Genomic DNA, 12,486 nt, shown 5'->3' with positions numbered 1-12,486 from the left:
TTTGTTTTTTTTTTTAATATTACATTATAATTACAAAAGTATAAATTCTACAAGTCTACTAAAGACAACAAACAAATATACTATTTACAAAAGAACATTAACATTAAAAAAAGAAAAAAAACAGTTATCAACTGTTTGATATCAGACTTAATGCTGTTAATGTATTATGATTATTTTGGACAAAATTTATTGTAATCTTGTAAGAGATCTATTCAGACTCAATGCAGGTGATTTATTGTGATCACTTGAATAACTTCTGTTATAGAAACCTACATGTGTAGGAGACGGTGAATTTTGTGGACCTAAAAGTTATTTAAAATTATAGAATTACCTTGAATTAAATAAATTATAATTTAATGTTGTACTATAATCAATGCTTAGGCTTACTTTTAATAAGAGGAATATATTTGCTGTTTAATGAAAATCCATAAAAGTAAACTGAAAAGTAAATTTTAAAGTTTTAATACAATTATTAAGTGTTACTAACTGTATACAAATAATGTTTACCAATTAAAGACGTAATTATTATTGTAACTAAACCAATGATGTACGGGTTTGAGAATATACTATTTGAAAAACCAGAGAACAGTCCTGGTAGTGGTGACTGTTGAACTTTTTTAGTATCATGTTGATTGGTATTGGGCAACTTAGATTTCGAAAAATCATATTCGTTTAATGAACGCGATGTCACAACAGGTATCTGCAATTTAAAAAATAAAGTATTATTGTTATTATCTATTAATAAAGTAAGATTATGCCACAGACCTTAATATTTTGATAAGTTAAGTTTGATGAAACGATAATATAAGTATCGAAACGTTGACCATTCCAAAAATTATCACTCACATCAAATGTATAAACCTTTTCATTTTGACTTTCATTTAACAGAATAGGAATCACAAATGAATTATTGCTAGATGTAACCTAATACATTATAAAAAACATTAAGTATTAGAATTATAGGAATTTAAAAAAATTCTTACCTTTAGTTGTGATAAAACTTGAGGTAAACCAACAATAATGAGTTTATCTTTGCCACTGAACTGGCCAAAAAACAACTCTTTTTTGTCAATAAAGACAGATGGTAAGAATCTAATATCTTTAAGCTCAGTAAATACACTACCGGTAGAAACCTGAATGGCAATTTTAGCTTCAAAGAGACTCAAATCTTGGTCAATAATTGGAAGGGGTGTCAATTTGCAACTATAAAAACCTAAAAACATATGTATATATTATATTATAATATGTAGATATTATAAACAAATATTTTTACATGCACAGTATAGTACATGACTTTAAAACCAATAAATTGAATAAAAAATAATTATAAAAATTTAGTAGTAATTATTAGCAATATATTGTTAAGGAGTGAATAAAAATAAAATTCTAATTGAGGCAATAACGATAAGATAATAAAATTATGTCATAATGAATTAAATCTTGATAAATTAATATTTTGAAAAAATTAAACAAATACAATATGGATCAGTTATTATTATTGATACATATTATATTCTGGAATAATTTATATGAAAATAGTTATACATTTTTTGAATTAACATAATATTATAAAATAATATTAAGTAAATATACTACGATAATAATTAAAACGGAATAATATTGAAATAATCATTATTAGTTATTACTTTTTACAAAATAATCAATAACGATTAATAATAATAAAATATTGAATAAACACCTGTTTTTTTGTTAAAATGAGGACTGACATCAAACACACGACTTATTGAAGGAATTTTCACTTGACTAGATAAAATAGATTCAAAATGAACGTTGCAAACAAATGGAAAACGTTTAATTGTATTTTCTCGATTTGAACAATCATCATCACGCCATTCCCACATATTTCCTTTTTTATTTTTAACTAATGACACTGACTCTTGTTCGTTCAGTAAAATTAATGGAATATCAATAATAGCACTGTTGCTTAATGTTTTTTTCTCAAAAGGTAAAATTATAATCTGTAAGTACATTTAATTAATATATGAAATTATTATATAATAATTAAGTATGAGAACTACATACAGTTTTGATTGGTAAAATATTGATGCTTGTAGATGTCGTGAATTTATTATTAGAATAGGTCACAAAAACTTCTGAAGGTGCCATAGCTACACTAAATCCAGATGAATTATCAACAGCTAATGTTTTCAAATTATCTGATACCCACTCACTAGCATCTTCTTCACTGAATTTTACAGGCATTAAAAAACATATAACATCTCCAACAGTAACAGTAGCCTACAAATAACAATTAAATTGGTGAATATATTTTGGATAAATTATTCAATAAAATAATTATATATTATTGTTTAAGTTAATATTACTGTAAACATAAATTATTTAAGTTTAAATTATAAAACTAAAATTAAATTGTTATTTAGTAAATAATTTATGGATATTTATATTGTTCAATCATAAGACTTAATTTTATATTTATAAGTGACATGGTATATGAGTATATGACATATGTTGAGTAAAACTAGCATATTTCAATTTTCAATATTCACAAGTACAATGATTTAATTATTTATAGTTCATTAATAGTAGTAAAATAATTAGCTTACTAAAAAATACTTACAAGTCTCTAAATAGGATTTAATTGGAAATGGATTGTTACATTGTTTAAGTATTGCTTGTGAAAAAAAAATTTATTTAATCTAACAACTTTATTCGTATTTTAAAATGTATTTCATACTGTCGGATACAAGTTAACTCAAATGTCTTAAAAATGTATTATAAAATATAATATGCTATACTTGAATTTATAGGTACAAAATAAAATACAAAAAGTAAATTTATTATTTTTATTAATACACATCGTTGAATAAATATAATATCAGAAGTTAATAACAAAATTGTCAAGGCATAATTTTAATAAAAAAAATTTATGAAATTTTCAGTTTTATTTTTATTCATTACTTTAAATATTAATTATAATTTTAAATAATTAGTAAATATGTAAATAAAATTTATATTTTTAATCAGCAATAAATAATAATGCATAAAATATTTTAATTAAATAATTAAATACTTACTTTATTTGGATATATAAGATGCTCAACATGAAATTTAATATAATCTTCTTTGAAATGATATACTCCATCATCCCAAACTTTTAATATTACTTCACCAGATTCAAACAAAGAAACTTCCATAATATGTTTTTGATCACCAGGTGTCATTGAAATCTTTTAAAAATTAAAATATTATTTATTCAAAAGTTTAAATAATAAATAGAAGAATATTCTCATACCTTATTTTGATGACTTGTAAGGAATTTTAAATCAGAATTAACAGCTTTAAATTGAACTCCTTTTTCATCATGATAAGATGTTATTAATTTTAAATTCATTCCACTTGGTAAAACAGACATTTGTGAAGAATCTTTTGAATTTATATTGGTTTCAATATTTATCATAATATAATTAACACGTTTTACCTGTAATAATAGTATAATAAATATTTTAAACTAATCTCATTTCTTTAAATAAAAATATTAAAAATGTACTTCAATGGGCACTTCTAAAGACTGTGTTATATCAAAATCTTCAGTTGAAATAATAAATACATGAGCACGTCCAACTTTATTCGTTGTTTTAACGTTTCCAGAGTTTTCATCGACAGATATTGCTAATGCATTTAATCCATTATGACTCTTATCCAGTTTAGAATTGCCAACAATTTGGAACGATTGTTTAGCTACCTAGTAAAATAAATAAATTAATAAACGGCTAGATTAATGGCTATAATTAAGACTATCACTTACTTTATTTTTATTTGTTATTAATGTGAATTCAGTATTTGGAGTAACTAATAAACTATTTAATAATAAGTCATGAGAAATCAAATGTAACTCTTCATACACAGTTATATCGATGAAATTGGTAAAAACAACCTTTGTAGATGGGTCTGATACTGAAACACTAATTCTTGTGTTTCCTGTCTTCACAGCACGAACACGAATCGATATTCTATCTTGTTCACGAACCTAATAAACATAATAACATAATTTAATTCCATAAAATTATAAAAAAAAATGACCAAATATTTACTAGTATTCCTGTGTTTTCTAAAATGTCATAAATTTGAACAATTCCAGCTGATGACGTGGTCCAATGGAACACTAAAGATGGATGAATAGTGCCAATTATAATAGGATTTAGGGAGTCAGGTACACCACGAACCCAAGCTGGCATCACTTCTCCCACTTTCAATTTTAATAATGGCACTTCAATTTTAACATTATTTAATTTAATTACTCTAATTGTTATTGTATCTTTAGAATATACAACATTCATTCCACTTATCACATCAACACCAACAGCCATACCAGTTATTGTAACAGATCCTACTTTTAAACCTTTAACTATTCCTCCATTCGAAACTTTGGTAATTTGTTCATCTTCAGAAATAAATTCAAATACACATTCTAAATGTGGTCCACCAGAAACTGTTAGCTGATAACTTGATCCAACTGCTAATGTTAAATTTTTAGGTGATAAACGAAGCTGAGAATAAACTTGAATAGACGTAGTTTGCGTACGAATTTGTTCCATAGGAGATATATCAGCAACAAAATATAAATTTGTTTTACCTAATGATGATCCCATAATTGAAAATTCGGTTTCATATGTATTTCCAGGTATACTCAATTCTGGTTTAATTGTCAATATAGAATTTACTTCGATTACTGGTCTAACATGTACTACATCTGGTTGAATGGGAAGAGAATGGCCTTCAGAATCATAAAGTTTTACAATAGCTTTTATGTTTCTTCCAATTTCAACAAAAGTATTTGTTAATAGTAACATGTTATGGATATTTCGTACTTTAAATGTAGCTTCAACTGGCTCAGATTTGACACAAAGATCTTTAATGCTTATTACTAAATCCCCTGGAGCTAATGGACTTATGTCTATTTGTCTTCCTCCATTATGTGTTACTTTGGCTACTGTCTGTGTACTCAATTGTATTTTAAAGTATCCACTTCCTTGATGACCATAAATTGATTTCTTGATCTTAGGATTATTAATAACCAACATTTCTTCATGTGTTACACGAGGATTATCAAACAAAAGGAGAGATATAGAATGTTTAATTGTTGGAATTATTTCAAATACTTCATCATTAGATGTTAAAAAAGAACCAAACCGTGAGCTATTTGGAACAGCAAATGGTTTCTTATATCCAGTCAACTGAAAAACAGCTTCAGTAGAGCCTTCTTTGCTTAATGGTTCTAAAATACTATAATGATAGTTGGGAAATTGAAAACCATACTCTGTAACTTCATTCAAATTAAATGAATTGATAACTCTTATAAGATCAGAATCCGTAACAACCCAGCTTGCATTTATCATTGTAGCATTATCAAAAATATTTCCATCTTCATCAATAATATTAATTCGAACAAATAATTGCTCATGTATATAAGCCAATATATTATTAGAAGACTTAGACATTGGACAATCGTCTTCTGTATCTGCTACAAATACTTTTACAAACTTTGGAGATGCACATAAAACGTCTACTGAAGTCTGTGATATTATTTCTGAATCAAATCTATTAACAATAGGATTACTCTTGATAGTTAGATTTGCTCGAGTTGACCCAAAACTTAAACATGTAACAGAGTATGCATACGTTTTATGTCCATCAACATCTCGAATTACAGAAAGTTCATTATATGCTACCAGATTTTCATCAATTTTAAATTCTACTTTATAACCAGCACTATGGCCCAACCAAGGTTGTGGACCTCCATAAAATAACAAAGTAGTTGAACAACCAGGAGCTAGCACTGTAAGTTTAGATTCTGGGCGTAATGGAACTAATTTCTTATATGTACTTACAATAACTGAAGCTTTTAAAATTGCACTACTTGTATGAAAGGTAACAGTTACTTTGGAAGAAACCACTGAATCTGAACGTAAGGCAAATGCTATGCAAGAATTATTTGAAGTATGATCAAAATGTTGTAATATAAATTGAGAGCTCTCAATTTCAACTTTAAATTGATCATGATTGCAAGTTGTTACACTTATTTCTTCTTCAACTCCAGGTAATTTTGCAAAAAGTTGCATATATAAAATAATATTTTTGCCTACTTCTTGTTCAACAGGATGAGCAATTATTTTCAAATCGTCTGGTACAAGAACAAAAATATTGGCACTATCTTGATTTAATGAATCTCTTGTCATTGCAGCTGATATATATGTATTTCCTAATCCTTGAGCTGTAACAAGTCCATTAGATGAAACTGTACTTATAGTAACATCATCACTATTCCAAGTATATTTCTTATCTCCACCAGTAGCTTCTAATAGAAATTGTAATCTGAAATTTAAAATATAAAACATTGATACATATGAATGTTATACTTGACCATTTATCTAAAGATAGTTAGCAAACTATACTCGTAACATAAATAGTTGACAGATACTTTGAAACGCCCCACTTTAAATACGAAAGTTATAAAAATTAATTTAAGATGGGTTTTAAAATTATTCAAATATAAAATAAAATATTTATGCATGATATAATTTGATATTTATGTTTAACAATATAGTAAATAAGTGTATAATAGAAACTAAAAAGTACTAAATAAAACATTCATTAGTAATTGATTTTTATAACTTTATGAAATTAACTGTTTTCTAGGTACTGGAAAAAACTGAATACCATAAAAAATTATACGTTGACCTACTTATGAATAACGATTTTACTTCATTGACTTTAATATATTAGAATAAACAATAAGTTACATATCTTTTTTGATTTTTGAAATTAAGTTTTTTAAACACTTAAATTAATAATTATAAATTAATGAAATATTAATTTTTTTAAATAATTTATATTTAAAGTAAATAATAAGTTTTCATTTTTAAAACTTAACATAAATTATAAAGCAAAATCATAAACATAAATATTAGATATAAAAAAATTTATAATATTACTTGTTGTTTAGGTTTGCATGCCACGGAAAAACAATTAAATCTGGTTTAACTTTCACTTTTGAATAAATAGATACAGAAGTTCTTGCAGAAGATCTAGAATCTTGATATGGTTTTAGTAATGATGCTTCTATTTGTGGTGATCCTAATTTAATAGGTTGAACAATAGCGTATGATCCATTATTTACTGTTTCCAATATTTTAAAATACTCTTCAGGTAAATTCATTATTACTTTTACGTTGGGTCCAATGTTAATGGACTGATTATGACTAGAAAAAAAAAGTATTTAATACAAATGGATCATTAATAACTTTAAATACTATACTTGTTAAATAGATGAACTTCCAATTCGTATATACCATTAATGATTAAATTACGCCGATTGTAAGGTTTAACAAAAATTGATAAATTATCTACATTAGAGATACTAATAAAACTGCTGATTGATTTAGGAATAGTATCATTTTTGGATTCAGCATGATTATCAATCAAATTTAGCCTAACTTGACCACTTTTAAGACCACGAAAGAGACCAGAATCATTTTCAATTTTTAATAAACCTGAAGTTTTTGATTTATCCATTTCTATAGAATATTGACTAGAAGGTAGTTGGATCTTAACTAATTTTTCATTTTGTATCTAACAAAAACAATATAAATAAATCTCATAATATATATCTTTTTATAATGTAATATTATAAATAAATTTTAATATTATTTACTTGATATATATCAATTTGGATAAGATCCCCAGGTAAGATAACAATATGGGATGGTTCAAGTCTTAAATTTGCAATGACTGATAGTTCAACTTGTGTGGTAGGCTCATCAAACATAGATAATTTTACTGAAACCTAAAACAATAATTAATTAATAATTTAACTAATTTAAGTAGTACTAAATATAATCAAAAATTCAGATAATTTACGTACTAACGCTGATCCAGTTTTAACCCCTTCAACGAGAACCATATGACCTTGTCTATTTTTTTGATCTAAATCATGAAGATCTGGTGGAGTTCTATACGAAGAATCTTTAAATGATATGAATTTTAAAACAGTGTTTATAGGACTTCTAAGCACTTTTATAGACCAATTAAATTCTACACCATCCAATGTTGTAAATTTATTTCCTGAAATAAAAACAAAATTGATAAATAAATTGGACATTGAACATATTTTTACAGTAATCATACCTTAGTTTTAAATTATAAATTTAGATAACATTTTAAGAAAATACTTCAATATGAAAATTATATGTTTAAAAATAGTTTCTTATCAAAAATATATTTTAGTGATAATACCAGAAATATGGGAAAAATAAATTTATACTTGAATTTTTGAATTTAATAAATTTTAAATTTTGATATAAATATTATCAAGCCTGGAATGGACCACTGTGCTACTGCACAATATGCCGCATGCTTCAATTTTGTAATAAAATACTTAAGTTTTTTTAAACAATTAATGAGTAAAGCCTTTTTTATCTATGGGCCTATGGGCAACCTGCTTACTGAGAATAGTAGGCCAGTATTTTCCCAGACCAGGTCTGCATATTATATACGATTATTAGAACTATCAGCTAGAATGAATTATTATAAAACGATAAATACCTAAAAATTAATTCATTTTTTTATTCTAATTGTACTAATATTAGTTTTTCTAACTATAAAATAACAATATATCCTAAATATTAAGTCTTTCAACTTATAATGGTCATAGATTATAAGTACCTTGTTCATCAAACGCGGATACTTCAAAAAGTTCTGGTGCATCTCCAACAAATAACTCTCTAGTCTTTGTAACAATTTGTAAAGACTTTATAGTGTCAACAATGACATCACAACGTATTGTTTCACCAGAATTAGCGTCTTCTGCAAATATAATTGCTATTCTGCGCACTTTCTCGTTTGTTAGTGAAGATACAGCAACTTTGCCTGAACATCCAAGTACTGGATTAACGTCTAAAGGAACGAGATTTATAATGTTGTCACCCCTGAATATTGACCTAGAAAATTACACTGATATTAGTAGATAAACAAGAATTATAGATGTCACAAACAATGAAAACCTAAATAAAAATGTTTTGGTTTATTTGGACTACAAACAAAGTCATGGTAAGTCAATGATAGTAAAACATTATTACAAATAATTATAACATACATTAAATTTTGGTATAAACGCCATTAATATTTATAATTATTACACTTCTAAGAGATATTAGTACAAATAGTGTGCAACAGCAACATAAAAATTATAACACTTACCATTTGTAACAGCCATCGTCTGTCACTTCTATATTAAATTTCACAGTGAAAGTGTCAAATACCGGTAACAATACTCGGGGAACATTGAGTTTAGATCCAAAAGTATTATTAATAGATAAAATGCCAAGTAGGACAATAGGCAATAACTTTTTTGAAAACATTATCCCGATTTATGATGTTAAGTTTATGTCTAAAAGTTCATAACGAGAACAAAATAAATAGATGATCGTTCTAAAACAATAGTCAAATAGAAATTAAACACAAATTTTACGAAAAAATATAATCGCTGTAAATTTTTAATTTTACATTGTAAATATTAAATAATGTGAATAGTAAGTACTAAACTACTAAATAGCATAAACGCGAATCTGTAAACTGTAACCGTGAAGTAGCCGTTAAAGAATGACCGTCGACCAATCTTCGTAAAAAACTAACCTTAAAATTGTTATCACTTATCACAATGATACAAATTGCCAATTGGAATGGATAATATTTACCACGAATGGGACAATTTAAAAAGTTCAAATACATATCCAGTACATACTATATATGTGTTTTCTAACAATAATTTTTTTGCGGCGGCGCTAGGATTTTATATCTAGTAGGACCAATTTAAAGTATGTAATTTTACTGTAGCGCCGATATATTATATACCTACCAATAAAGTGTTAAGTCTTTGCTCCATAACTCCTACCAAAATCATACCCAGTCACCCAGAGAAGGAATCTATGAGGTCTTGACCCCAACAACATTTTTGTTAAAGTAATAAATAATACATTATTCCATTAATATGAAAAGTTTAAAAAAAATTATCATCACTTAAGAACCCCTTCAATAAAATTAAATCTAAGCTACACAATATCTTCTATTTTATATCATTCAATTAATCCACAAAATAGTATTTAAACCGTAATACACATAGATATATAGGTACTTAATTATATATTATGTATAAATCAAAATAATATACCATAATAGTTGTATTTAATTTAATAACATTTATATCATATATAATTTTAACCATCCACATAATGAAATAAAATAATATTGGAATAGTTACAAATTTTATTTCATATTGCTCATTATAAGTTATACCTAAACGTTAGAACATATTATTAACTTGAATGAAACAACTGACATTATACATTTAAATATATATTTAACTCATTTTTATGTTTATAACAAACAAGTTTAGTAGGTAAGTACTCGTAGGTAATAGGTATACTACGTGACTAGATCATTGAAGACCAAGGTACCTATTAATTATTGCATGTTTCCAAAATTCCAATTATTATGAATTTATATTTTCTCATCGTATCATCGTACTATTAAAAGACAATGAAAAATATTTTATTATTATTGAGTGTAAAGTCAATTTCCATAAAATTTCAGGGCCGATCAGTGAATAAGTCAGGTATTTTCAGGGAGGGCATAGTCCACCCGTACCCACTCTTGGCGACGCTATAATGCATTTTTTATTACACAATCTATAAATAATATTTGTACAGTAAGTTTAAGTGTTATTAGTATTTAGTGGCTTAAGTTTGTAATTAAATAAAAAGACAATGAAGGCACTTCGGCATAAGTGCATTATTGGTTAATGGTTTTCAGTTAACTAGTAAATAAGATTCAACAATCAACACCACTTACGTTTTAGACGCCTCTCAAGGTTATCAGGGATATTGAGATAGCTAGTTCTTTCAAAAATGGATTGCGTTAGGTTTGTAGTTTGTAGATGAAAATATGAAGTCGTATTGGTTTTTTACGAAGAGTATTGGCAAAAAATTTGTGTTTATAATTAATAATATTTACTTGTATTAGGTAATAGATAGGTAGTAATAATTTTATAGATAACTTGAAACCTAAATAGTTAGTTAAATGTTAAATATTATATGTATTAATAGTATACATTGAAAAAAATAATATAATATGATATGGTCTTTGAGAAAAAAATCCCGAGTAACATTAAAATTAAAATTTTTATTTTTAGTTTCTAGGACGATAATAATTAATTTTTAAAACAAAAATTATTAATAAAGGTACGTTGGTATTGGTATATATAATATACTCTTATAAAAAAATTAAAAATATTGTTTACTCGAGAGGCTGGGTGACAGCTGCCTTCCCAGTGAAATATGCAACTGTATACTCACTCATCTGCAATTTTCAAGTAGACTAGATTTCAGAAATTATGAAATATCCGATAAAAGCACTCGTCCTAAGTCCTAAGAAACAAAGGATGACTGTATTCTTAACTTTTTAAATACGTAAAAAAAAAAAGAAATTTACTTAGCTGAACATAGGGACTTAAGCACACTTCAACATTGAGTAAGTATTGACTCAATGACTGTAGACGTATTAAGCTTGAAATATGAATTAAATTGTCATATTAAATTGTATTCAAAAAATAATTCTGATTGGACTGATTAAAGATGGTATATAAGCTTCTATTTCTAATTATACTTTTAAGGAACAGTTTGTATAACATTTTTGAACTTTTTGACAAAAAACAAATATTTTATAATAATAAAAAAAAAAAAAAAAAATAGCAAAATTCTTAAATATTTTACTAAAATTATACCTATTAACCTTCCGTAATACAGAACTCTGCATTAGGTATTGTAAATAATTTTAAAAAAGAATAGTTAAATATCTTAATTGTATTTATAATATTGCTATCTTAAAATGTACATTGTATTAATAATTAATAGAAAAAAAACTAATACAAATAATGAATTCTAATAATTTAATTGAAAAATAATAATAAAAAATTGAACTGTTTCCGCCCGGGATCGAACCGGGGACCTTGTGCGTGTGAAGCACACGTGATAACCACTACACTACGGAAACCGATGACGATTACAAGATTAGTTCTCTATTTAAATAAATATATTTTCCATAAAACATAATATAATGATAATTTGATAAAAAATTACTTGTTATCAAACTGTTATTTATTATAATTTTTAGTACTTGTATTATCTATTTAAGTTTACATTAAATTTATAAAACTTTCTACTAGGTAACATTAAATACTTTTATACAAATCAAGAATTTAAAATTATTTTTAATTTGTGACTTGTTGCATTAACATCAGTCTATCGTGTTTTACATTAGAGTTATTATTAATTTTTAATAACTATTTTGTTTTTTATTTATAAAAAAATTGTATAACTATTGACCTGTCAGTAACCCAATATTTAATTAATTAATTTTGTTACAATTATATGTTATAAGATTTAACTAAGT

At 25.6% G+C, this 12,486-nt stretch overlaps 1 protein-coding gene and 1 non-coding gene across 2 annotated transcripts; both read right to left on the bottom strand.

The window, feature by feature from the left end:
• Nucleotides 1-9,631, bottom strand: LOC112599273 (nuclear pore membrane glycoprotein 210). The gene is made up of 18 exons (XM_025346081.1): nt 9,238-9,631; nt 8,704-8,978; nt 7,904-8,103; nt 7,694-7,825; nt 7,298-7,611; nt 6,975-7,241; nt 4,074-6,354; nt 3,788-4,009; nt 3,530-3,724; nt 3,275-3,460; nt 3,057-3,209; nt 2,044-2,259; nt 1,700-1,979; nt 984-1,213; nt 766-924; nt 508-700; nt 388-438; nt 1-302 (listed from the first exon to the last, which is right to left on the bottom strand). The coding sequence occupies exons 1-18, from the start codon at nt 9,396-9,398 to the stop codon at nt 187-189; spliced, it is 5,631 nt and encodes a 1,876-aa protein (XP_025201866.1). The 5' UTR covers nt 9,399-9,631; the 3' UTR covers nt 1-186.
• A 2,383-nt stretch (nt 9,632-12,014) lies between these two features.
• On the bottom strand, nt 12,015-12,087 carry Trnav-cac. The gene has a single exon. It is a non-coding gene; the product is annotated as a tRNA-Val (tRNA).
• Between the last annotated feature and the right edge of the window lie 399 nt (nt 12,088-12,486).

This window comes from Melanaphis sacchari, unplaced genomic scaffold, assembly GCF_002803265.2.
Source record: "Melanaphis sacchari strain LSU unplaced genomic scaffold, SCAv2.0 Contig50_pilon_pilon, whole genome shotgun sequence".
NCBI classification, from domain to species: domain Eukaryota; kingdom Metazoa; phylum Arthropoda; class Insecta; order Hemiptera; family Aphididae; genus Melanaphis; species Melanaphis sacchari.
The sequence above is the reverse complement of the archived record's forward strand: the minus strand, read 5'-3'. Positions and strand labels throughout refer to the sequence as shown.